We start from the raw sequence: 26,747 nt of genomic DNA, 5'->3' as shown, positions 1-26,747 counted from the left end.
AGCAGCTGGCTCTCAATTTTGCACTGTGAAGCTGTGACCTTTTAGCCGTGAACAGGTGAAAACAATAATAAATTAAATATTAATTAATTAAATCGTTACAAAGTAACATAACAAAACAATGGGTAGAGGTTACAAAGAAAAAGAAGAAAAAGGCAGTCTGCACATAAACCATAACACTGTGTGTGTGTGTGTGTGTGTGTGTGTGTGTGTGTGTGTGTGTGTGTGTGTGTGTGTGTGTGTGCACGCGTGCATGTTCACTCCGTGAAGTGACTGTTCAGCTTTAACAGCAGCTGAAAATCATGCGTAATACAACCCTGATTCCAACAAAGTTGGGACAAAGTACAAATTGTAAATAAAAATGGAATGCAATAATTTACAAATCTCAAAAACTGATATTGTATTCACAATAGAACATAGACAACGTATCAAATGTTGAAAGTGAGACATTTTGAAATTTCATGCCAAATATTGGCTCATTTGAAATTTCATGACAGCAACACATCTCAAAAAAGTTGGGACAGGAGCAATAAGAGGCTGGAAAAGTTAAAGGTACAAAAAAGGAACAGCTGGAGGACCGAATTCCAACTCATTAGGTCAATTGGCAATAGGTCATTAACATGACTGGGTATAAAAAGAGCATCTTGGAGTGGCAGCGGCTCTCAGAAGTAAAGATGAGAAGAGGATCACCAATCCCCCTAATTCTGTGCCGACAAATAGTGGAGCAATATCAGAAAGGAGTTCGACAGTGTAAAATTGCAAAGAGTTTGAACATATCATCATCTACAGTGCATAATATCATCAAAAGATTCAGAGAATCTGGAAGAATCTCTGTGCGTAAGGGTCAAGGCCGGAAAACCATACTGGGTGCCCGTGATCTTCGGGCCCTTAGACGGCACTGCATCACATACAGGCATGCTTCTGTATTGGAAATCACAAAATGGGCTCAGGAATATTTCCAGAGAACATTATCTGTGAACACAATTCACCGTGCCATCCGCCGTTGCCAGCTAAAACTCTATAGTTCAAAGAAGAAGCCGTATCTAAACATGATCCAGAAGCGCAGACGTCTTCTCTGGGCCAAGACTCATTTAAAATGGACTGTGGCAAAGTGGAAAACTGTTCTGTGGTCAGACGAATCAAAATTTGAAGTTCTTTATGGAAATCAGGGACGCCGTGTCATTCGGACTAAAGAGGAGAAGGACGACCCAAGTTGTTATCAGTGCTCAGTTCAGAAGCCTGCATCTCTGATGGTATGGGGTTGCATTAGTGCGTGTGGCATGGGCAGCTTACACATCTGGAAAGACACCATCAATGCTGAAAGGTATATCCAGGTTCTAGAGCAACATATGCTCCTATCCAGACGACGTCTCTTTCAGGTGAGACCTTGCATTTTCCAACATGACAATGCCAAACCACATACTGCATCAATTACAGCATCATGGCTGCGTAGAAGAAGGGTCCGGGTACTGAACTGGCCAGCCTGCAGTCCAGATCTTTCACCCATAGAAAACATTTGGCGCATCATAAAACGGAAGATACGACAAAAAAGACCTAAGACAGTTGAGCAACTAGAATCCTACATTAGACAAGAATGGGTTAACATTCCTATCCCTAAACTTGAGCAACTTGTCTCCTCAGTCCCCAGACGTTTACAGACTGTTGTAAAGAGAAAAGGGGATGTCTCACAGTGGTAAACATGGCCTTGTCCCAACTTTTTTGAGATGTGTTGTTGTCATGAAATTTAAAATCACCTAATTTTTCTCTTTAAATGATACATTTTCTCAGTTTAAACATTTGATATGTCATCTATGTTCTATTCTGAATAAAATATGGAATTTTGAAACTTCAACATCATTGCATTCCGTTTTTATTTACAATTTGTACTTTGTCTCAACTTTTTTGGAATTGGGGTTGTATCTCCTCATATGAAAAAGACTGGAAATAATCCTGTAAGATGCGATCAACGATGTTAATCCTTGATGTTAATCCTTTCATCTCCCAAAAAGTTGTTTACTGGCTCCATCTCGCAGAGGAGTAGGCAAGTGGAAGTAACAAGCAGAAAGGCTGCTAACTAGCTGCCAGTGCCCAGCTTGGCTGGGTGGTGGTGGGGATTGCTAGCAAGCGGTCAAGCTAACAAGCTAATGCCCTTCCTTTTGTGAACAAGCACTTGTAGACAAATAATAAAACAAATCTCACAGAAAAAAAAACACCTAGAGTCTTCACAAATCCCTCTAATCCACAACAAATACAGTAGCTTGAAAAATGGAGATTTCACAAACGATATGTTATGCGTTTTGTTATTTAGTAAGTTTTCACCAGTCTTCCATTCCCAGTTTTTGACCAGAGCCGTGTACAACTGTAACGCTATTGAGGAGCTCACATTAGGCGAGCAACCTTATTTTCATGAGCATTTTTTGGTTTCACATCAATAAAAAGTGATTGTTAGGAAGATTTTTTGTAGTCTTATTTCTTGGTTCTCTGGTGTGTGTGTGTTATCTTGCCGTCTGAGGCCGCAGTGCATCAATACATTTCCACAAAACAATGTATTTTACAGTTATTTATGATGTTACAACAGGGCTAACGTCTGCCTACGAAGACAGCCAAAAGCACACAGCCTACTTACCGCAATGTGTTTCCTCAAATTCGACGTTGAGTTTTTATAAGCTGAAACGTCCACTGGTTTGGGGAGACACATCTGACACCGCATAACATTATTATTTTTTGTTGTTTGGAGAGTGAGCATGGTTTGTATGTGTGGCCAGGGGTGTGCCTCTTCAGCTTGATGAGAAACGCTGGCCGTTGTCTCTGCCATTTTTCTTCTGCTTCCGGGCTCTTTTCCACCTGGACTGCTCTTGCCGCGGGAATTTTGTGTGCGGGCGTGCAGCGGCTTGGCTCTGTTTGATTGGCGAAACGGAGTTAAACCATAGCTCCTCCCACTATGGCTCTGGCTGCTCCATTTGATCGGTGAGATGCGGTCATGTGACAGAGCCTCTGCTGGAAGTCTCGACAAAACATAAATAAACAGACCACGCATCGCACGTATCAATAAAAATAAAGTAGCGAGTAATGAGCAGAATATAGCCCAGTGTAACGGAGTAAAAGTACCGCTTCTTCTTCACAAATATACTCAAGTAAAAGTAAAAAGTATGCTGCATTAAAACTACTCTTACAAGTACAATTCATCCAAAAAGTTACTCAAGTAAATGTAACAGAGTAAATGTAGCGCGTTACTACCCACGTCTGGTAGCCATGTACCCTACACCTTAGCCTAACCTAATGTTCTTCAGCAACTCACTTCTGTGACATCATGCTGACAACATCGGGACCTGTGTTACACATGTTATTGTGACAACATGTACATGTGCATTTGCAATTTTACTATGGACCCATTTCCTGAGTTTGACACAGAATTTGATGATGTGATTTTACTGCCCCTGTCCATCACTAGTCACCCTCACAGGTCATCCTAACCAGTCCCTTCCTGAAAAAGTGTTATTACAATAACAGCACTGTCCAGATTTCAGACTGTATACTGAATGTCATAGCAGGGATGCATCACTACTATTTTTTTTTCAGATTAAGTACAAGTTGTACTAATATCAATTAGGATTAATTAAGAAGGATTAATTAATTAATTAGGCATGTCCTAGACCATTTATTTTACTTCTGATTATGCTTCCCCACTTTAAATGATGGTCATGAAAAATGCACACTTGCATATTCATGCTTTAAGGCTACTAGGCTCACTCTGCTTTCCTTTGATTGCCAATATTAATCATATCCAGATTGCTGTTATTTCAAATTGTCTGTTCATTAGCAGAACAATTTACACTCGGCTTACATCACATAGTATCATGTGGTATCAGATGTTGGTATCAGAACACTGTTTTACTAGTAAAATTATGAATAAATAGCACATTATTAGACTGATACACAATATACTGATGTATCCCTAGCTAATTTTATTACAGGATAGAATTTAACAACTATTGACAATTTCAATAATAATAATAATAATAATAATAATAATCTCATCTCATCATCTCTAGCCGCTTTATCCTGTTCTACAGGGTCGCAGGCAAGCTGGAGCCTATCCCAGCTGACTACGGGCGAAAGGCGGGGTACACCCTGGACAAGTCGCCAGGTCATCACAGAGCTGACACATAGACACAGACAACCATTCACACTCACATTCACACCTACGGTCAATTTAGAGCCACCAGTTAACCTAACCTGCATGTCTTTGGACTGTGGGGGAAACCGGAGCACCCGGAGGAAACCCACGCGGACACGGGGAGAACATGCAAACTCCACACAGAAAGGCCCTCACCAGCCACGGGGCTGGAACCCGGACCTTCTTGCTGTGAGGTGACAGCGCTAACCACTACACCACCGTGCCGCCCCATAATAATAATAATAATAATAATAATAATAATAATTAAAGCCGCAAGCGGCCTCGACGGGCCCTCGCGCCAGCGGCCAAGGGGGGCGGGGCATGCGTCCCCGCGAAATACCATCCACAGCTTCTTCGGCAAGAGACATTACTCCCACAATGGCGACAAAGCACAGAATTGGACACAGAGTACACGGTGTGCTGAGATGTTGTCATGGACAGAACATTTTATGCCATGGCTTCCCAACCAAATTAATGTATTTACCTCATCAGTCACCAAGCTATAGCTACATAGGATTGTCTTCTGTTAGACATCTATTAGTCTGTATGTAACGCTACAACACTTGCTCCCGACTGCCTACCCATCCCCCACAAGTCATGTGTGTTTAAGGCAACCAAAACAACATACTCCTGGTGCCTCATGATTGTAAACACCTCTCCTGCAACTGCTACAGCGCAATGAGCGCCCCCAGTGGTGAAAGTTCACCAAATTTGGTATACATGTCAAGGGACCTATGACGAGTTGTTGTGTCAAGTTTGATCAAGTTTGACCAATCAGAAGCCGAGATATAAATTGGTGCCTGAAAACAGCGCCCCCAGTGGCAAAAGTTCACAAAATTTGGGAGATCTGTCAGGTGACCTGTTAAGAGTGTGCGTATCAAGTTTGATCAAGATTGAGTAAATAGAAGATGAGATATTGATTTTTGAAGAATAAATGGTTTGGTTTTTCCCATGTCAGTAGGTGGCGCTATGCTGTACATGAGCGATTATGAGTTGGAAAAATAAGTGTCTACAACAGCAACGCACTATCACAAGGTAGTGGTGTGAAGGAAAAGCATTATGGAATTATTTACCAAAAACCCGTTTTGGAGCAATTGCGTCGGCCAAAAACAGCGCCCCACATGGACGAAAATTCCCAAAATGTGGGATACATGACATGGGAGGTAGTAAGAGGGTGGCCGTGAAGTTTGACCAAATTTGAGGAAAGATTGGAATTTTTGCCCAAAAATAGCGCCCCCAGTGGCGAAATATCACAGAAATTGGGTAGCATGTCAGAAGCCGAAAGCGTGATTTGCCTGTGAAGTATGAGCAGGTTTGAGCAATTAGAAGATTTGTTATGAATTTTTAAGCATGTAAAATTTTGCATTGAAAATTGATTGACGTATAACTTCTGAACGGCTTATCCTACGTGAAACATATTTAGGAACTTTTGTCAGCCATGTCTGTAGATGATGTCTATCAATTTTGGTGACATTCCTATGAACGGCCTAGGAGGAGTTGCGCCGTCTTCGTGGCCATGCATTTCGCACGTAAGTGAAATTACCTCACTTCCTGTTGGGCGTGGCTAATGCATTGGCATTACATTTTTGTCCGGCTTAGTGAGATACATATGCGTACCAAATGGCATGCCACTACTACAAACTACATGGCACCCAGGCACCTTTATGCGGGAGGCCAAAATCACAACGACTTAGGGGGCGCTAAAGAGGCCCTGAGGCCCGCCTGGATCTGGGCTTCTGGTTCTCAGTAGCGGTGGCAGTCTAAGAAAAAGGAGCCAAATTTCGTGCGTTGTCGACCATGGCAAGCGCCCCAATAAGGGTCTTGTAAAGAGTTTGCTTGCCAAGTTTGACAAATCAGAAGCTGCAATATCATTTTTGCCATAACCAGCACCCCCAGGGGCGAAAGTGCACAAAATTTGGCATAAATGTCAGGTGAGCTATGAAGAGTTTGGGTATGAAGTTTGATGACAATTGAGTAAATAGAAGATGAGATATAGATTTTTGAAGAATAAATTTTTTGGTTTTTCCCATGTCAGTAGGTGGCGCTATGCTGTACATGAGCGATTATGAGTTGGAAAAATAAGTGTCTACAACAGCAACGTACTATCACAAGGTAGTGGTGTGAAGGGAAAGCATTATGGAATAATTTACCAAAAACCCGTTTTGGAGCAATTGCGTCGGCCCAAAACAGCGCCCCCCATGGACGAAAATTCCCAAAATGTGGTATACATGATATGGGAGGTTGTAAGAGGGTGGCCGTGAAGTTTGACCAAATTTGAGGAAAGATTGGATTTTTTGCCCAAAAATAGCGCCCCCAGTGGCGAAATATCACAGAAATTGGGTAACACGTCAGAAGCCCAATGAGTGATTTGCATGTGAAGTATGAGCAGTTTTGAGCAATCAGAAGATTTGTTATGAATTTTTAAGCATGTAAAATTTTGCATCGAAAATTGATTGACGTATAACTTCTGAACGGTTTATCCTACGTGAAACGTATTTAGTAGCTTTTGTCAGCCATGTCTGTAGATGATGTGTATCAATTTTGGTGACATTCCCATGAACGGTCTAGGAGGAGTTGCGCCGTCTTCGTGGCCATGCATTTCGCACAAAAGTGAAATTACCTCACTTCCTGTTGGGCGTGGCTAATGCATTGGCATTACATTTTTGTCCGGCTTAGTGAGATACATATGCCTACCAAATGGCATGCCACTACTACAAACTACACGGCACCCAGGCACCTTAATGCGGGAGGCCAAAATCACAACGACTTAGGGGGCGCTATAGAGGCCCTGAGCCCCGGCCAAGTTTGGGCTTTTGGTTCTGAGTAGCGGTGGCAATTCTCGGAACTGGTGCCAAATTTGGTGCGTTTTCGCCCATGGCAAGCGCCCCGAAAATGGCCCAACAGCGGAGAAAAATAAAGAAGAAGAAGAAGAAGAAGAAGAAGACGGAAGAATAATAATAGTGAACTCTTACAAGAACAATAGGGCCTTCGCCCTATAGGGCTCGGGCCCTAATAATAAATTGGGCTCACTCCTAAAACATTTTGCAGAACAGGGGAGACATGTGTGAATAACTCAATTACCAATGAAACCTAAATGCACATCTGAAACATATGTTTCTGGTGACAAAACTTAAATATTTTTCTAAAATGAAATGCACAGTAATGATCATCTGGACAAAATACCTTTATTTTATGAATTCTGCTGTCACATTTGTTTTGTACAGCATATTTAGTCTTAGTGCCTATGTTGTTTTTGTTTACAGTATCTGTTCTTTGTACTTCATCTCTTTGTACTTTGAAGAGAAATTATGCACTAGCTAGTAATTGTTGTTTGTTATGTCTTCCAGATCATCTGTTTTGACTAATGATTGGAGGAATGCTATGGATCTTGTGCATTGTGATAAAAGGGGACTTCAGCATCGTTGGTGTAATAATTTATGCAGGAGCCCAACAGAGCTGTTTGCACAACATGTCATTTCAATTGTCCATTATGTCACAGGTGATCAAAATCTCTATGATATAATGAACACTGTGGTTATGGTTGTCAGATATGAGCTTTAATGATGCGTTGTTTCATATGTGGTTCAACAGATAAATAAGCTTCTTAACTCTTCAATGGAGTTGATGGGCAATGCAAAAAAAAAAAGTTTCAGCAAACTATAAATTATTTGAATTGTACTATTTAAACTATACTCATGCCCATATCCACAGCCATGTGTGAATTATTTAAAGTGCAGTGATATTCAAACAGGGACTTGATATGTCCCTTTATCTCAAAACTCATAAGGAATCATCTGTATTGTGCAAGTGGTATGATTTAATGGAATATCAATTATTATGTGTATTTTATTTGTGCCTGTGTTCATATTTCTTTGACCAAATACTGGACATAAATTTAGTTACTGACAATAATCAATATATATCTCCCATAGTGCAACATTTCTCTTCGTCTGGAATGAGTCTGAGCGATCGATTTACCATGTACCAAAGACTAGCAGCTGAGAAAGAAATCATGAAGCCAAGAAAGAGTCCAGAGATACACAGGTATTGAAAATCTTATTTCCCTTTCTCATCATTCTGACTTTAATCAATTTATCTTTAAATTGAGAAATTGCAATAGTCTAATCTTTAGGATCTTTATCCCCATGGAAACTTGCAAGAAGCCTAGATGTTCCTAAAAATTCCCCTTCTTTCTTTCTTTGACCTTTTTCCACAGGAGAATTGATGTTTCTCCCAGTGCTTTTATGAGGCACTCATTCCTGTTTGATGAGTTGAAAGGCTCCGGGGATAGCAGCTCCAAGGTGACAGAAAATTTTGAAATATGCCATATTATGGAAAAGAATGCTGCAAAAGTGAGCCAGCCAGAGCATCTTTAGCATCCCCCCCTCTCTCTTTCTAAGCCCCTGCTTTCTCTTTCAAGAGAGACGTAAGCTCACTGCTAAATGAAAGTGAGATGTGAAAACGGGCACATTCAGTTTTTTGTGTTGTAAATTTCCCCACAATTGATGGTTATGCTTTACTGTGGGTACAAGCCTTCCTAAGGCAGTTGAGTCAAGAAATGAGCAGTCATAAATGGAAGTGACCAGTTGCTCCCATGGCAAAGCCATTCAAGGGACTCTGATCAAACATCATAGTAAGTATTCTTCTTCAAAGCCTGAACAGAGCACAACAAGCCAAAAACCCTTAAATACTTTCATGTCCAGTGAAAGTATTGTGATGTGGTAATTTGATCTTTCTCAATCGGCCAATATGTGTTCTCTGCAATGTTTCAAAACTGTTTAAGCTGTTGAAGGACTCCTGAATTGAAGATGAAGTCTTTAAGGTCCTGATGTCTTTAGTTTTTTTTTCTTTCTAAAGATGAATGAAAGTTCTCTGTTAGTGCAAAAGGGGTTTCAAGTGTTAAACCTGAGGAAAGTTCACTTTGTGAGGTCCAATTGCATGATTAAATCGTTTGTGGAGTTTTGTGTCTTGGTTCCTTCCCATATACGTAGTTTTGAAGGATGCCACTAGAATGCATAAGTAATCTTTAGTCTGGCCACAATGTCTTTTTGTCTCCTCAACACAGGCTGAAGTTAAACAGTTTAAAGGAGGTACAATGGATCTTCCAATGAATGATCATCAGCGTAAAAAATATTTAAGCAGAGAAACAAATGAGAAACAGGAAGAGCAAGGGGCATTTGGGCAATCTCCTGAATCAAGCATGGAAAGCTCAAATGAGAAATCATCCAAACACCACAAAAAATCAAAGTAAGTTCTATAGCACTATGTCCTGTATACAGACATTGAGGAACATTGCCCCAGCATTGGATTACTATTGGAATATTGGATTACTACCTAATTAAAATTTTAGCCATATGATAATACTAATTAATATTATATACACCTTTATATACACTCTGATTTTATCTTTCAGAAAAAACAAGAAAAAACGAGAACGTTCTCATTCCTCCTCTTCCTCTTCATTTGTTCATGAGGAGGAGACAGAGTCTACAGAGAAAAGTTCAGCCCAGCTGCAGGTCAGAGAATGTATTGGATCCGCAGAGACAGGACAGGCACATGGACGATTTGTAAGGCTTCATTAGTGTTATATTACATTACATTACATAACGTTGCGTTGCATTACATTACATGGCATTGAGCAGACGCTCTTATCCAGAGTGATAAGTATAACAAGTATAGCTTTCTCTATGAGCCCAATGTGATGCATTTATGCTATGTGGTGAACTAAGTTGCCTACATAAATGCACTATATGGACAAAAGTATGTGCTTGTTGAACATCCCATTCCAGATTTAGTCCTCCTCTTTTGCTGTTATAATAAGACTTTCTACTAGATTTTGGAATGTGACAATGGGGGGTTTGTGCCCATTGTCCACAAACATATGGCCATATATTGTATTTAAGCAATATTGCATGAAATCAAATAACAGCCATGCTGATATTCAGTATAACTACCGGCACATGATTGTGAGTGTGATATTGCTTTTATACAGCAATTCTCTCAACAAGAAATTAATATAGATGAAGTGACATTTCAGACACAATATGGCCAAATGTTCTGTTTATTTTCACTCTATGAATGGAAATAGATACTGAAGAAGCCACACTCACTTTTATAGCACATCAATGAGCTTGCTAGCTAGCTTACATTGATTTGTACGGTACATTTCAGTTAAAGGTGCTTCTGCTAAAATTATCTTCACCTGATGAGCTTTCAAATTTTAAACCAAAAGCTACTGTATATGCCTGAAAAGTATTATTTTTCATGTCCGCTGATGCCACTAACACTACTGTAGTAACTTTTTCGAACTAGGAAGTGGAATTTTACATGGTGAACATAGACAAGTTGAGTGGATGGACACAGTGAAACATCCCATTACGATTAGAGGAAATGTAGGCACTCTTGGAATGCCGCTCAACCAATCAATTTAGTGGCCCAAAACTAACTCTTGTATACTAAAAAATAATTATCTGTATTTAGAGCTGTGCTAGGTGGATGCTTATAGAGATCTTGCAGTCACGTGACCGGAAAGTACACAGCTGCCATCTTGTCGGTCAACAGCACAGCTGAATACTGCTGCACTCGTGTACAGAATGGATCAATTTCAACCGACGGACTACATGGCTCATTTTTCTAATGAACAGATAACTAGATATATGTCTAAAATAAACGATCTACAGATTATTGACCCTTATGGCTTTCCGGACGGAGTTTTCACTACCGTGTCAGTGGATATGGAACTGCCAGCGGAATACCCGGACGTGTATAATTACCTCATTAACTTTCCCTCGCTGTTCAGTGGTGAAGCACTGCGTGCTTATAAATCTCTGGACAGTTATCTTTACAGAAATTCAGGATTTGTCAGCGACTCAGATGTGGCATCTTGTAAACAAGAAAATGATCCTCACTGGATGGGTCAGTCACTTAAGTATTGAGTATAGCACTGACCAGCCGATTATAGAATAGAATAAGGTAATTCCAGCTGTAATTTCAAATCGTCCGTCTTGTTTACGTGGCGTTGGAGAGGTAGAGGCTTAGCAGTGGAGGTTCGAGTGGCTGTTTTCTGAGCTTAGTCAACAGGCCGGCTCTGCAGCCTCGCTTTTGCTCCCGGCGCCGCCTCCTTAGCTTTGCTTCCAATAACAATCCACGGAGACCCCGCTGGTCTCACTATCTCGTCCGGAATGTTTTTTTTTTCTCGTCCGGAATGTTGTGCATGCGATGGAAATCGCTACAAACCGTCATTTTCTGCTGGAAACCAATGTCCAGTAAGTCCATACGGTTGTAGTGGATATTGAAGTCCGGTACAGACGAACAACACGCAAAAATACACACAAAAAACATAAAAAACGTGCACAGGTAGGGAGAGCTTGTAGCCGCAGCCGTTGTAGTAGAATTGTATATAGTAGGGTTTTCCAGAAGAAAAGGTAGAAGTAGAAGCAGAAGTAGAACCAGAAGTAGAAGTAGAAGGCGGAAATATGGCGTTTGACCGACAAGGTGGCGTCTGTCACAATCTGGATCAGCTGTGACGTCACATGCAAGTGCTCCATATGCTTTTCTGTGTGGACAGATGTTTTAAATGATCTATTTTCAGTTCACACCTTCAAGGTTTACAAAATGTTCTTGAACACACAAGTTTCTTAATTGCATCTGAGAAACAATTTTTTGCTTTTAAACCCTGCCAAAAGTTTAAAGTCTAAACACTAAATCCAAGTAAGAAATAACTGAGACAGACCTCTGTTTTGGGCAAAATTGCATACAAAGTGAACAGAACAGCGTGAATAGTTTCTCACAATTGCTTACAAGCATTAGTAACTATCACATTTATATCTCTTTCTGTAAAAACACAAAGTGTTGTATATCAGTTGCTTCCATGACCGAAATGCACTATAACTAACAAAAGACCATAAACACATCTCAAAACTGTCTACTTTTGTCAAAAAGCACACAGTGGCCAAAAACATGAACAACTGATGTCAGTAGATGCATTATATAACATGCATTGATGTTGCAAATATTACAAACCACATTTTCAGAAAAGTTGGGATATTTTCTGAAATGCAATAAAAACAAACAAACAAAAATCTGCAATTTGTAAATTCTCTTTTATACTCATTTATTTAACTAACAAAAGTACAAAGAAATGAACAAACAAATGACTTTTAATAATTTGGCTGACCACTTGATTGTATTTTATAACTATAAACACATTTTGAATTTGATGCCTGTAACACTCAAACAAAGTTGTGACAGGCAAAATAAGAGTGAAAACTTTATAGAATATTCAAGTTACACTGATTTGGAACATTTCACAACAGACAAGTGGATTGGTACCAGGTGAGGGTATCATGATTGGGCATAAGAGGAGCATCCACTGAAAGCTCATTCTTTGCAGGAAAAGATGCAAACAAATTCATCAGTTTGTGCCAAACTTTGTGAGATTGTCGATCAGTTCACAAACAACATTTTTCAGTGCAAGATTTTAAAGAATTGAGGTATTTCTTCATCTATAGTACATAATATTTTTAGAAGATTTAGTGAATCTTGAGAAATCTCAGCCTGTGTAGGGCAAAGCCAGAAACCACTGCTGAATATGTGTGACCTTCAAGTCCTCAGACAGTATTGCATAAGAAACCATCATGCTACTGTGATTGTGGTCAGATGTTTCAGGTTGGTTTCAGGGAAAAGTGGGTGTTGATTTCTCCATGCCAAAGACAAAATAGACCAGACAGACTGTTATCAGCAAAAGCCAACATTTATCATGGTATGCAGGTACATTGATAAAGCCAGGCCTCATTCTGCAAGCCCTACCTGTACAACACCATGGCCTCATCAACAGAGTGTGTGTGCGCGTGTGTGCGCTTGACTGGACTGCCAGTAGTCCAGATCTGTTGAAAATGTATGGCACATTATGAAGAGCAGAATGAGACAGTAGTGACCATGGAATGTTCAGTAGCTGGAGTCTTGTATCAAGCAAGGATTAGTGCCCTCAGTTCCCAAATGATTAAAAAGTGTAATTAAAAAGAAAGGAGATATATCACAGTGGTAAACATACCTCTGTCTTTTTCTGAGTGTGTTGCAGGTATATTCTAAATTTGTTTACATTTACAAAATACATTTAAGTTGGTCAGAAAAAAACATTGGACATCTTTTCTTTGTACTTTTGTCAGTTAAATAAAGGTTCAAGAGAATTAACAAATCACTATTTTTTGTTTTTATAGCATGAGAAAATATCCCAACTTTTTTAGAAATGGGGTTTGTATTTTATTTAGTATGTTTGTATTGAAACTGTTGATATTCCCTTGGCTGATAGGATTTTTTTTTTTTTACTTTTTTTAACTTTCAGTTGCAAACAGAATGGCAAACTTATTGTGCAGAATACAGTGGTGCTTGAAAGTTTGTGAACCCTTTAGAATTTTCTATATTTCTGCATAAATATGACGTAAAACATCATCAGATTTTCACACAAGTCCTAAAAATAGATAAAGAGAACCCAGTTAAACAAATGACACAAAAACATCATACTTGGTCATTTATTTATTGAGGAAAATGATCCAACATTACATATCTGTGAGTGGCAAAAGTATGTGAACCTCTTGGATTAGCAGTTAATTTGAAGGTGAAATTAGACTCAGGTGTTTTCAATCAATGGAATGACAATCAGGTGTGAGTGGGCACCCTGTTTTATTTAAAGAACAGGGATCTATCAAAGTCTGATCTTCACAACACATGTTTGGGGAAGTGTATCATGGCACGAACAAAAGAGATTTCTGAGGACCTCAGAAAAAGCGTTGTTGACGCTCATCAGGCTGGAAAAGGTTACAAAACCATCTCTAAAGAATTTGGACTCCAGCAATCCACAGTCAGACAGATTGTGTACAAATGGAGGAAATTTAAGACCATTGTTACCCTCCCCAGGAGTGGTCGACCAACAAAGATCACTCCAAGAGCAAGGCGTGTAATGCCGCTTTTCCACTACAAACGCGGCTGAGCCGTGCCGTGCTGAGTCGAGCTGAGCGGGGCTGTTGGAGTTGCATTTCAACTACAACCGCGCTGAACCGTGCTGGCTGGAAGTGGGTGGACACATTGGGTGGAGTTAGCGAAAGTGGGTGGACATCACGTGATGTCGTTAAGCAGCGCAAACAGTGACATCAGTGAGCTTTTAAGCGGTAGTCTCACGACCCGCATAGTAAACAATAAACATGGAGGACATGGAGTCGTTAGTGTTGCTGGTCTTGGTGCTGTGGCTTGTTGTCACCGACAACGCCAACAGATACTGGCAAGAGCGTATAGATGAGGCGAGGCGCATAAGGCTTCAGAAATTCTCGTAATTCGTAATTCTTCTTCTTCCGGGTTTGCGGTGTTTACAGATCCCAGCATGCTCGCGGGGCGTGTGTGGGCATGTGAGGACACTCCTCCTCACCAATCAGTGCACAGGGGAGTGTCTGCTCACGCCCCCAGCCTCACTCGGCACGGTTTGGCTCACTTCAGCCCCACTCCAAAACGGTGCGAGTTTTAGGGGCTAAGCAGGGCTGAAGCGAGCTGAGTCGTGCTGTTTTTTGGTAGTCGAAACGCGAGCCGTGTCGGGCTGAAGTGAGCTGAAGCGAGCTGAAGTGAGCTGAAAAAGGGTAGTGGAAAAGGGCCATTATAGTCGGCGAGGTCACAAAGGACCCCAGGCTAACTTCTAAGCAACTGAAGGCCTCTCTCACATTGGCTAATGTTAATATTCATGAGTCCACCATCAAGAGAACACTGAACAACAATGGTGTGCATGGCAGGGTTGCAAGGAGAAAGCCACTGCTCTCCAAAAAGAACATTGCTGCTTGTCTGCAGTTTGCTAAAGATCACGTGGACAAGCCAGAAGGCTATTGGAAAAATGTTTTGTGGACAGATGAGACCAAAATAGAACTTTTTGGTTTAAATGAGAAGCATTCTGTTTGGAGAAAGGAAAACACTGCATTCCAGCATAAGAACCTTATCCCATCTGTGAAACATGGTGGTGGTAGTATCATAGTTTGGGCCTGTTTTGCTGCATCTGGACCATTATTGTAGTTTTCTCCATTTATTTGTAGAAAACTACAACAACAAATTACAGCTGTCCAATGACAGCTTGCCATCATTGATGGAACAATGAATTCTGAACTATACCAGCAAATTCTAAAGGAAAATGTCAGGACATCTGTCCATGAACTGAATCTCAAGAGAAGGTGGGTCGTACAGCAAGACAACGATCCTAACAAGTCGCTCTACCAAAGAATGGTTAAAGAAGAATAAAGTTAATGTTTTGGAATGGCCAAGTCAAAGTCCTGACCTTAATCCAATCAAAATGTTGTGGAAGGACCTGAAGCGAGCAGTTCACGTGAGGAAACCCACCAACATCCCAGAGTTGAAGCTGTTCTGTACGGAGGAATGGGCTAAAATTCCTCCAAGCCAGTATGCAGGACTGATCAACAGTTACCGGAAATGTTTAGTTGTAGTTATTGCTGCACAAGGGGTCACACCAGATACTGAAAACAAAGGTTCACATACTTTTGCCACTCACAGATATGTAATATTGGATCATTTTCCTCAATAAATAAATCTCATCTCATCTCATTATCTCTAGCCGCTTTATCCTTCTACAGGGTCGCAGGCAAGCTGGAGCCTATCCCAGCTGACTATGGGCGAAAGGCGGGGTACACCCTGGACAAGTCGCCAGGTCATCACAGGGCTGACACATAGACACAGACAACCATTCACACTCACATTCATACCTACGGTCAATTTAGAGTCACCAGTTAACCTAACCTGCATGTCTTTGGACTGTGGGGGAAACCGGAGCACCCAGAGGAAACCCACGTGGACACGGGGAGAACATGCAAACTCCACACAGAAAGGCCCTCACCGGCCCCGGGGCTCGAACCCAGGACCTTCTTGCTGTGAGGCGACACAATAAATAAATGACCAAGTATAATATTTTTGTCTCATTTGTTTAACTGGGTTCTCTTTATGTACTTTTAGGACTTGTGTGAAAATCTGATGATGTTTTAGGTCATATTTATGTAGAAATATAGAAAATTCTAAAGGGTTCACAAACTTTTAAGCACCACTGTAGGCCATATATAATAGAAAACTACAATAACAAATTACAGTAAGTTCATATGTAAGTTTTATGTACACAATTTTGAAACTAACTGCTTCCTGTGCACACTGAACTTTGTACTTATTGACACTACTCTGTATTTTGCAGCAGTTCCGAATACGAGGTAGGGGCTGGAACAGAGTGAATTGCAGTGGAAATGATAACAAGTGCAATAGCAATGTTCATGTGCCAGGTCATTCCAACAACATGGACTGGGATTCAGAGCAAATAGCCAAAAGCAAGAAATACTATCTGGTATGTTATTATATGATCTCTTCAGTTACTTCTGTGAAATACTTCTTTTTCCCCATCCTAAGTCCTTCAGAGACCATCATTTCTACAGGATCCTTACTTGTTCTGGCAGTTATGGAAGTAAAAGAGGCCAAAGAATATACATTTATAAAAAAGATTGTATATTTTCGATAAAACTCTAAAACTGCCTGTATCCAAAAAGCATAAAAATGAAAATATTGTAAAGAGACGCTTCTTTGAGTGAGAATTTGCGATGACAGCTGAACTTACGGTACAGGGACAGGGAGTATGTAGGAAAAGTGGAGGGATTTGTTTGAGAAAAGCTTTGATTGAATCACACTGAAAATCTTGTTTGCAGTTAGCTGTTCAAAAAACATAATTTCTATAAAATCTAATGAAATTAGGCAGCACGGTGGTGTCATGGTTAGCGCTGTCGCCTCACAGCAAGAAGGTCCGGGTTCGAGCCCCGTGGCTGGCGAGGGCCTTTCTGCGCGGAGTTTGCATGTTCTCCCCGTGTCCGTGTGGGTTTCCTCTGGGTGCTCCGGTTTCCCCCACAGTCCAAAGACATGCAGGTTAGGTTAAAGGAACAGTCCACCGTACTTCCATAATGAAATATGTTCTTCTCTGAATTGAGACGAGCTGATCCGTACCTCTCCGAGCTTTGCGCGACCTCCCAGTCAGTCAGACGTGAGTGAAGGTATCAATGCGCTGTCGAAGCGCGCAGAAGGTGTTAGTACGCCTGTCATTATAGTGCGGACTTTCCATAGCATAGAAAATCGCCACGTTTCAATTTGTGTAACTGAACTTTGTTTCATGTCACTGGTCATATAAACCTATGTAAACAGGAAAAACGCGGAAGAGTTTGGTCGCATCTAACTACAGCCCCAAAAAATACCATTGGCCATGCTGAGCCTAGCTACATTGCTAACAGGAGTGACAGCACGTCTGACTGACTGGGAGGTCGCGCAAAGCTTGGAGAGGTACGGATCAGCTTGTCTCAATTCAGAGAAGAACATATTTCATTATGGAAGTACGGTGGACTGTTCCTTTAACTGGTGACTCTAAATTGACCGTGAGTGTGAATGGTTGTCTGTGTCTATGTGTCAGACCTGTGATGACCTGGCGACTTGTCCAGGGTGTACCCCGCCTTTTGCCCATAGTCAGCTGGGATAGGCTCCTACCTGCGACCCTGTAGAAAAGGATAAAGCGGCTAGAGATAATGAGATGAGATCTAATGAAATTTGATTTTTTTTTTATTTCTATAAAATCTAATGAATATCATCCTTGATCATAAAAAATCCTACATATTTCACATAAGATCAGATTGAAAATATTTTATTAATGGATGGAATTAATATAGTTTTCATTTCTTTAGTTTGATAAAAATGTTAGCTATTTCCAGATACCTGTCAATGCTAAGCATTGCTAGCTAATAATGCTAGTATTAGCTAGCCAGTGAAACTAATCTAAATTTTACATTTTTGAATGTAACCCTATATTAACTGTCTTAAAAAGTGTAAAGGCCCTAACAGGCTTAAATGACTACCTTTACATTTTCACTTCCAAAGAAACTATCATTTTTATTCAAGCAAAGACAAACCAAGAAGCCTTTATTTGTCACACATACACTCAAGCACAGACTTAATCACACAGTGAAATTTGTTCAAGTTATAATAACTACATAGAAGATCATGCCAGGAAAACTTACCCAGACAGACATTTTCTCACATTTTACCTCTAAATTACTGTGATATTTATACACATTCTGTAAACCCACTGCACTGTTCAGAACATATTCTGTGTCTTCAATTACTATTATTTGTCTTAATGTTGTGTTTTAATATTTAATATTTACTAATAAGTAAAAGCTATTTCTGTAAGTAAAAGCAATGTATTTACCATCTATATTGAGCATAATATATTTTTGTACCTTATGATTTGTAGCAGGATGAAAAGGATGTTGAAGGTGAAAGGAAGTGGGTGGATACCCAAGGGCATGGTCAGTCTGCCATTCCTCGTGTCAAAGGTCGTTTCATCCTACGGAGGCCCACCATTTCCATCACCACCAACAACTCTAACTGGAGCCATGACAAGTTCAAGGCCAGTGGTGATGATGGTGAACCAGGCAACAGGGACCAGAAGGAGCAGAACAGTGCATGAGTCATTGCCTAGGCACCAGGGGCTAGTGAATATTAACTGGCAGCTCTCCCTCACTGCCTAACTCCTGGTGGGCAGGATTCCCAACCCTATCCTGTGTTGGTTGGATGAGACCAGGGAACTGAATCCTTATACACAAATATTAGCAGTTGCACTTATCAACAGGAGTGGGATGCTCTAGTGCATCTAAGTCTACTTCATAGGAGACCATTAGAAGCCCAGCTATTTCTTACTAGGGGTATTCTTAACTCATTTTGTAAAAGCCTTTTAGCACTTTTTATGAATTTTTGTGAACCAGTGAGTGTTGATTTTCATACAATAATTTGACAGTGATCTTTAAAACATAGTAAGATCCAATAGGTGCCTTCAGACCTGGATATGCTGATCTGATTTTGTCTAAATATAATAAATTGATGTTGATATAAATTAAACTCACTGGACTTATATCTTATACCATACCAGGATATGATTTTCCATTGGACAGAGGTCTGTTCTGACCTCCCATCATGAACTCCTGTCAGCTGTTTCATAGATTCATGTGGATCTACTGTGGCAGTAAACAAAACTACGCAAACTATCACTGTTTGTCATGTGTGCATTTCATTTTCTGCTGTGATGCATATTTTTCATGAGACTAAATTTTTTTCTAAAGATTTTCTCACTATGTTGAACGTGTCTCTTTGTCATTGTATGTCAGTGGTGTGTATTTATAGTTGATTGATTTCTCAGCAGTTAGCTTATTGTTCATGCAATAAATATCTGCAGTACTTTACCAAACCCATGTCTAAGTTACTGTGTTGATTCAGTTGTAGTGTCCATATTGAAACATTGCTCACATTTGGACCCAAGCTTTCAAAGAGTGAAGGCCAAGGTTTGAGAAGAAAAGGCATCACTTTCACATAATCAGTCACAATGTGGGCTCCACCTACTACAGATCTTGACTGACATTTTATTGTCAAAAACTGATCTGTGATGTGTATTGTAGACTTCCCCAGCCAGCAGGTACAATCTCTTCTTCCTTCTATGTACCATTCTGGATTGGATTCCTAAAGGATAAGTATGTGCTGGTGATCCAACAATGACTCAAAGGCCAGTTTTTTAGTAGTACCGTTCATAAATATCCTCATACCCAGAATAGATATACAGTGGATACAAAAAGTTTACACAGCACTGTTCAAATGGCAGGTTTTTGTGATGTGAACAATGAAACTAAGCTAAATCATGTCAGAACCTTTTTCACCTTTATTGTGAAATTGCAACATATAAAAATCAAGTAACAAACAATCAGAAATGTTTAGGGGAAACCCCCCAACCTTTTTGCCCATCCTTTTATAATTGGGAATGTGGCAGTGTTCAGAATCAACCAATCATATTGAAACTCATGTTAAATACTAATTAGTATACACCTGCCATCAATTAAAGTGAGTGATTAACCCCAGAGAATGTACAACTGTTCCTATAGGATATTCCTGACATGTTCTTGGTAACATCCAACTGGAAAAGCCATGAACTGTAAAGAGCTTACAAAGCAAGTAAGGGACCACATTGTTGAAAAATATTAATCAGAAGAGCATTACAAAAAAAATTAAAATAAATCCAAGGCATTGGATATACCATGTAACACTGTAAAGATAATAATCAACAAGTGGAGAAACTATGGCACAACAGTGACATTACTAAGAACAGGATGTCTGTCTAAAATTGATGAGAAGATTAGAAGAAAACTGGTCAGGGAAGCTGCCAAGAGGCCTACAGCAACATTAAAATAATTGCAATAATTTCTGACAAGTACTGGTTGCTCCCTACATGTGATAAATTATCTCCCAAATTCTTCATGTGCTGGGCAACAGGGTAGGGTGGCATGACGGAAGCCTTTTTTGTTTAAAAAACAAAAACAAAAGACACAGCCCATCACCAAAATATGCTGGTGGCAGCATCATGCTTTGGAGCTGCTTTTCGGCACGGTGGTGTAGTGGTTAGCACTGCCACCTCACAGCAAGAAGGTTCTAGGTTCAAGCCCAGCGGCCGATGGGGGTCTTTCTGTGTGGAGTTTGCATGTTCTCCTTGTGTCTGCATGGGTTTCCTCCAGGTGCTCCGGTTTCCCCCACAGTTCAAAGGCATGTAGTTAGGTTAACATGGGGCAGCCTTGGGCTGAAGTGCCCTTGAGCAAGGTACCTAACCCCTAACTGCTCCCTGGGTGCTGTAGTATGGCTGCCCACTGCTCTGGGTGTGTGCACACATGTTCACTGCTTCAGATGAACGAGAGGAGGGGGACTCTGCATCTATGTCAACAAAGATTGGTGCACGAACTGTTCTGTGGTGGGCAGACATTGCTCTGAGGCTGTGGAACGCTTAATAGTGAAATGCTGTTCTCGCTATCTGCTGCAGGAATTCACAGCAGTGTTCATAATGGCTGTTTATGTCCCTCCGCGAGCTTCCACTAAAGACGCTCTATGGGAGCTGCACAACAGTCTCGGTGCGCTTCAAAACAAACATCCAGAAGTGTTGTATGTGGTGGCGGGGGATTTCAACCACGTGAATCTGCGGGACACTCTCCCCATGTTCCACCAGCATGTTAACATCGCCACTCAGGGTGAAAACACTTTGGATAAAGTCTTTACCAACATACAAGGAGTGTACAGAGCAGCGCCCCACCCCCACCTCAGTACCTCAGACCACATCTCCCTCCTGCATACTGCCCAGTGTCAAGGAGCAGGAACGCAGTAACAAAGACCATCTCCGTGTGGCCTGAAGGTGCTGTGTCCATGCTCCAGAACTGCTTTGAGACCACAGTCTGGCAGATGTTCAGGGAGGCTGCGACATCAGGGAGCAGTGTGGACTTGGAGGAGTACACATCTTCTGTCCTGCACTACATCAGGAAGTGTTTGGAGGATGTGACCACCTCCAGGACCATCTTCATCTGGCCAAACCAGAAACCTTGGCTGAATGCAGAGGTGCGCTCCTTGCTGAGAACCCCTGATGCTGCATTTAGGGCCGGTGATGCAGCAGCACTCAGAGCAGCGAGAAGGAACTTGTTGGTGGGCATAAGGAGAGCAAAGTCCACATATGCTCTCAAGATCCAGGGCCATTTCAATTCAAGTGACCCACAGGGCATGTGGAAGGGCATTAGGTGCATCACTGACTACAAGAAGAGTGGTGCACAGTGCCCTGAGGACCCAGCGCTCCCCGACACCCTGAATGCCTTCTACGCTCGCTACGAGGCCTCCAACACCACCACTCCCTCTTGGCTCACCCCCTCCCCCGATGAGCCCCCAGCCATTAGCATAACAGCGGCAGAGGTGAGGAAAACACTGCAGGGGGTCAATCCCCGAAAAGCCCCAGGCCCTGATGGGATCCCAGGCAGGGTTCTGACTGCACTCACCAGCTGTTTGAGGTTCTGACAGACATATTCAACATCTTGCTGACTCAGGCCAGAGTCCCATCATGCCTCAAAACAGCCACGATCATCCCTGTGCTGAAGAACTCCGTAGCATCGTGCCTCAATGACTACCGCCCCGTTGCACTCACCCCTGTCACCGGTGGCACGGTGCTGTAGTGGTTAGCACGGTCGCCTCACAGCAAGAAGGTTCTGGGTTCGAACCCAGCGGCTGGCGAGGGCCTTTCTGTGTGGAGTTTGCATGTTCTCCCCGTGTCTGCGTGGGTTTCCTCCGGGTGCTCCGGTTTGCCCCACAGTCCAAAGACATGCAGACATGCAGTTAGGTTGACGTGGGGCAGCCTTGGGCTGAGGTGCCCTTGAGCAAGGTACCTAACCCCTGACTGCTCCCCGGGCGCTGTGTGTGGCTGCCCACTGCTGTGGGTGTGTGTGCGTGTGTTCAGTGCTTCAGATGGGTTAAATGCAGAGGATGAATTTCACTGTGCTTGAAGTGTGCATGTGACAAATAAAGGTTTCTTCATGAAGTGCTTTGAGAGGCTGGTGATAAGGCACTTGAAGCAGACCATCAATGTGGCAGAGGACTCACACCAGTATGCTTAAAGGCAGATGCCATTTCTACTGTGACCCACCAGGCCCTCTTTCACCTGGAGTACAATGACTCCTACGTGAGGCTGCTGTTTCTGGACTTTAAGGCTCACTCACAACCCACCGTACGTGCTACTACGGGTGGTCTACGGTAAAAAATTTGGCAAAACCGTGCTTGACACTTGTGTGACACTTGCGTGCGTTCAGCACCATAGAAGGTCGCAGACTGGCCATGGGACACTTTTGGTCCTGCACATGCAAATTCTATGGGTCTTGTGAAAAATCAAGAATGCATACACTACGTATGGGACCGGTACTCCATTTGTACACCTGAACCAAGTCAGCAGCGCAGCTAGTAGGGGCTTTTTGCAATGATAGTAAGATGCATGAGTGACACAGGTCATTGTACGAGTGATGTGCCTCAGAAGTACTACACAAGTATCCACACTTGCTATTTGTGTGGCCCCCAAGACAGAAGTACATCACACTTTTTACTCCCATGTGTGGTGTGCACGCAGCACACGCGACCCACATGTGACACAAGGGGCAAGACTCTGGGTATATATATTGGGGGAGGAACCAAGGAACCGATCATGTAGCGTGTAGCATTGTAGAAGGAAAGAAGACCATCTCATTTGCTGTTTTTATTTGAGTATATGTTAATTTACCATGCAAATGTCAAATAATAAAACATGAGTATAAGGGAATAACACATTTTATTACATTGTAAAAAATCCCAACTAAATAGCCCAACAGTTTGAGCACTGAAACCCACTTTGACTCTGACTCTAAGCTACTGTCCTACTCCTGCTGAGTGGTGGGACGGGGTGTTGGGATGTCCTTGTCACTGAGCATGGCACAATGGCCTGACAGTGATGATGGGATTGCAATGTCCTCACTTCTAGGCGCAGTTAGCTGAAACATACATGAAAATCAGCATATATAATATTAATTACAAAAGCATATGGATACCAAAATGAATGTTTAAAGCATGTGTATTATAGTGCAAGAGGTTTAATTAGTATTTACCTGGGAAAATCCCTCTGGCGGGGTGCTGTGCCTTCTGCTGGCTTGAAGGCATACTTCTCCCTGTCCGTGCAGGGCTCGCCGGTGCTGCTATCATCATCATCATCATCATCATCATCAAATTCTTCCTCCTCCTCCCCCTCTGCTGTTTCAGGCTGGGTTACTTCACTTTTGCTCACTTCTTCTTGGGTCCCATTTTCTAAACTTTAAACTGAAAATTTTTAAAAATTTTTCCCACAAAATATCCAATATTGGTGTAGTGGTTAGCGCTGTCGCCTCACAGCAAGAAGGTCCTGGGTTCGAGCCCCGGGGCCGGCGAGGGCCTTTCTGTGTGGAGTTTGCATGTTCTCCCCGTGTCCGCGTGGGTTTCCTCCGGGTGCTCCGGTTTCCCCCACAGTCCAAAGACATGTAGGTTAGGTTAACTGGTGACTCTAAATTGACCGTAGGTGTGAATGTGAGTGTGAATGGTTGTCTGTGTCTATGTGTCAGCCCTGTGATGACCTGGCGACTTGTCCAGGGTGTACCCCGCCTTTCGCCCGTAGTCAGCTGGGATGGGCTCCAGCTTGCCTGCGACCCTATAGAAGGATAAAGCGGCTAGAGATAATGTGATGTGTGTGTGAATATCCAATATTCTTCAGTCGAAAGACAGATGCAGAATGCTGCAGACACGCTGGTTTTATACCCACTCCTGGCTTGCATCACATGCAAGTTATGAGTGATTGTAGCGTGCTAATCACTTGCATCACACACGCTTCACAAGTGCGGCCTGAACTCATCTCATTATCTCTAGCCACTTTATCCTGTTCTACAGGGTCGCAGGCAAGCTGGAGCCTATCCCAGCTGACTACGGGCGAAAGGTGGGGTACACCCTGGACAAGTCGCCAGGTCATCACAGGGCTGACACATAGACACAGACAACCATTCACACTCACACTCACACCTACAGTCAATTTAGAGTCACCAGTTAACCTAACCTGCATGTCTTTGGACTGTGGGGGAAACCGGAGCACCCGGAGGAAACCCACGCGGACACGGGAAGAACATGCAAACTCCACACAGAAAGGCCCTCACCGGCCACGGGGCTCGAATCCGGACCTTCTTGCTGTGAGGCGACAGCGCTAACTACTACACCACCGTGCCACCCGCGGCCTGAACTCATAGCGCAGTAAACTGGTAAAATGCAAGTCTCACACACTCCACACTCACTGAACACACACTGATCACATGTGTCAGACATATGCTTTCAACAGGCTAACGGGGGAATTTTTCCTTCGCCTCGAGGAAGTCAGGTGTACAACCTGTACTTGACAAGTACTTTGCCTGTACTCCTCCTCCAAACCTTCCCCCGGGTTTACCGCGACCCTGCGGCATGGCTGCGAGCTACCAAACCCTGCAACCCATGCATGTCCAAAACACTTACGGCGGGTTGTGAGTGAGGCTTGACACACATGATTAGCACATGACAATCACTCATAACTTGTGTGTGATGCAAGCCAGGAGTGGGTATAAAATCAGCATGTCTGCAGCATTCTGCATCTGTCTTTCGACTGAAGAATATTGGATATTTTGTGGGAATTTTTTTTTTAATTTTCACTTTAAAGTTTAAAAAATGGGACCCAAGAAGAAGTGAGCAAAAGTGAAGTAACCCAGCCTGAAACAGGAGGAGGAGGAGGAGGAAGAATTTGATGATGATGATGGTAGCAGCACCGGCGAGCCCTGCAAGGACAGGGAGACGTTTGCCTTCAAGCCGGCAGAAGGCACAGCACCCCACCAGAGGGATTTTCACAGGTAAATACACATGCTTTAAACATTCATTTCAGTATCTATATGCTTATGTAATTAATATTATATATGCTGATTTTCTTGTATGTTTCAGCTAACGACGCCCAGAAGTGAGGACATTGCAATCTCATCATCGCTGTCAGGCCATTGTGCCATGCTCAGTGATAAGGACAAGGACATCCCAACACCCCGTCCCACCACTCAGCAGGAGTAGGGGCAGGACAGCAGCTCAGAGTCAAAGTGTGTTTCAGTGCCTAAACTGTTGGGCTATTTAGTTGGGATTTTTTTACAGTGTAATAAAATGCGTTATTCCCTTATACTCATCTCATCTCATTATCTCTAGCCACTTTATCCTGTTCTACAGGGTCGCAGGCAAGCTGGAGCCTATCCCAGCTGACTACGGGCGAAAGGCGGGGTACACCCTGGACAAGTCGCCAGGTCATCACAGGGCTGACACATAGACACAGACAACCATTCACACTCACATTCACACCTACGATCAATTTAGAGTCACCAGTTAACCTAACCTGCATGTCTTTGGACTGTGGGGGAAATCGGAGCACCCGGAGGAAACCCACGCGGACACGGGGAGAACATGCAAACTCCACACAGAAGGGCCCTCGCCGGCCCCGGGGCTCGAACCCAGGACCTTCTTGCTGTGAGGCGACAGCGCTAACCACTACACCACCGTGCCACCCCTCCCTTATACTCATTCATTCATTCATTCATTCATTCATTATCTCTAGCCGCTTTATCCTTCTACAGGGTCGCAGGCAAGCTGGAGCCTATCCCAGCTGACTACGGGCGAAAGGCGGGGTACACCCTGGACAAGTCGCCAGGTCATCACAGGGCTGATACATAGACACAGACAACCATTCACACCTACGGTCAATTTAGAGTCACCAGTTAACCTAACCTGCATGTCTTTGGACTGTGGGGGGAAACCGGAGCACCCGGAGGAAACCCACGCGGACACGGTGAGAACATGCAAACTCCACACAGAAAGGCCCTCGCCGGCCCCGGGGCTCGAACCCAGGACCTTCTTGCTGTGAGGCGACAGCGCTAACCACTACACCACCGTGCCGCCCTCCTTATACTCATGTTTCATTATTTGATGTTTGCATGGTAAATTAAACATATACTCAAATAAAAACAGCAAATGAGGTGGTCTTCTTCCTTTCTACAATGCTACATGCTACATGATAGGTTCCTTGGTTCCTCCCCAATATATATACCCAGAGTCTTGCCCCTCGTGTTGT

The 26,747-nt window shown here is 42.6% G+C and overlaps 1 protein-coding gene across 4 annotated transcripts in view; it reads left to right on the top strand.

The window, feature by feature from the left end:
• thrap3a (thyroid hormone receptor associated protein 3a) overlaps positions 1–19,438 on the top strand; it is a 264,720-nt gene extending 245,282 nt beyond the window's left edge. For 3 of the 4 annotated variants that reach the window (XM_060922188.1, XM_060922187.1, XM_060922190.1), the window contains 7 exons: positions 7,522–7,673; positions 8,107–8,218; positions 8,391–8,475; positions 9,240–9,421; positions 9,588–9,741; positions 16,401–16,547; positions 18,489–19,437. In XM_060922188.1, coding sequence (XP_060778171.1) covers positions 7,522–7,673; positions 8,107–8,218; positions 8,391–8,475; positions 9,240–9,421; positions 9,588–9,741; positions 16,401–16,547; positions 18,489–18,704 — 1,048 coding nt within the window. In that variant the 3' untranslated portion in view covers positions 18,705–19,437. Of the gene's footprint in view, positions 1–7,521; positions 7,674–8,106; positions 8,219–8,390; positions 8,476–9,239; positions 9,422–9,587; positions 9,742–16,400; positions 16,548–18,488 lie in introns of all 4 variants that reach the window. The other variant, XM_060922189.1, reaches the window with a different exon arrangement.
• The last annotated feature ends 7,309 nt before the right edge of the window (positions 19,439–26,747 follow it).

Source organism: Neoarius graeffei, chromosome 5 (assembly GCF_027579695.1).
Source record: "Neoarius graeffei isolate fNeoGra1 chromosome 5, fNeoGra1.pri, whole genome shotgun sequence".
Lineage (NCBI taxonomy): Eukaryota > Metazoa > Chordata > Actinopteri > Siluriformes > Ariidae > Neoarius > Neoarius graeffei.
Note: the sequence above shows the minus strand (reverse complement) of the source record. Positions and strands in the feature narration are given on the sequence as shown.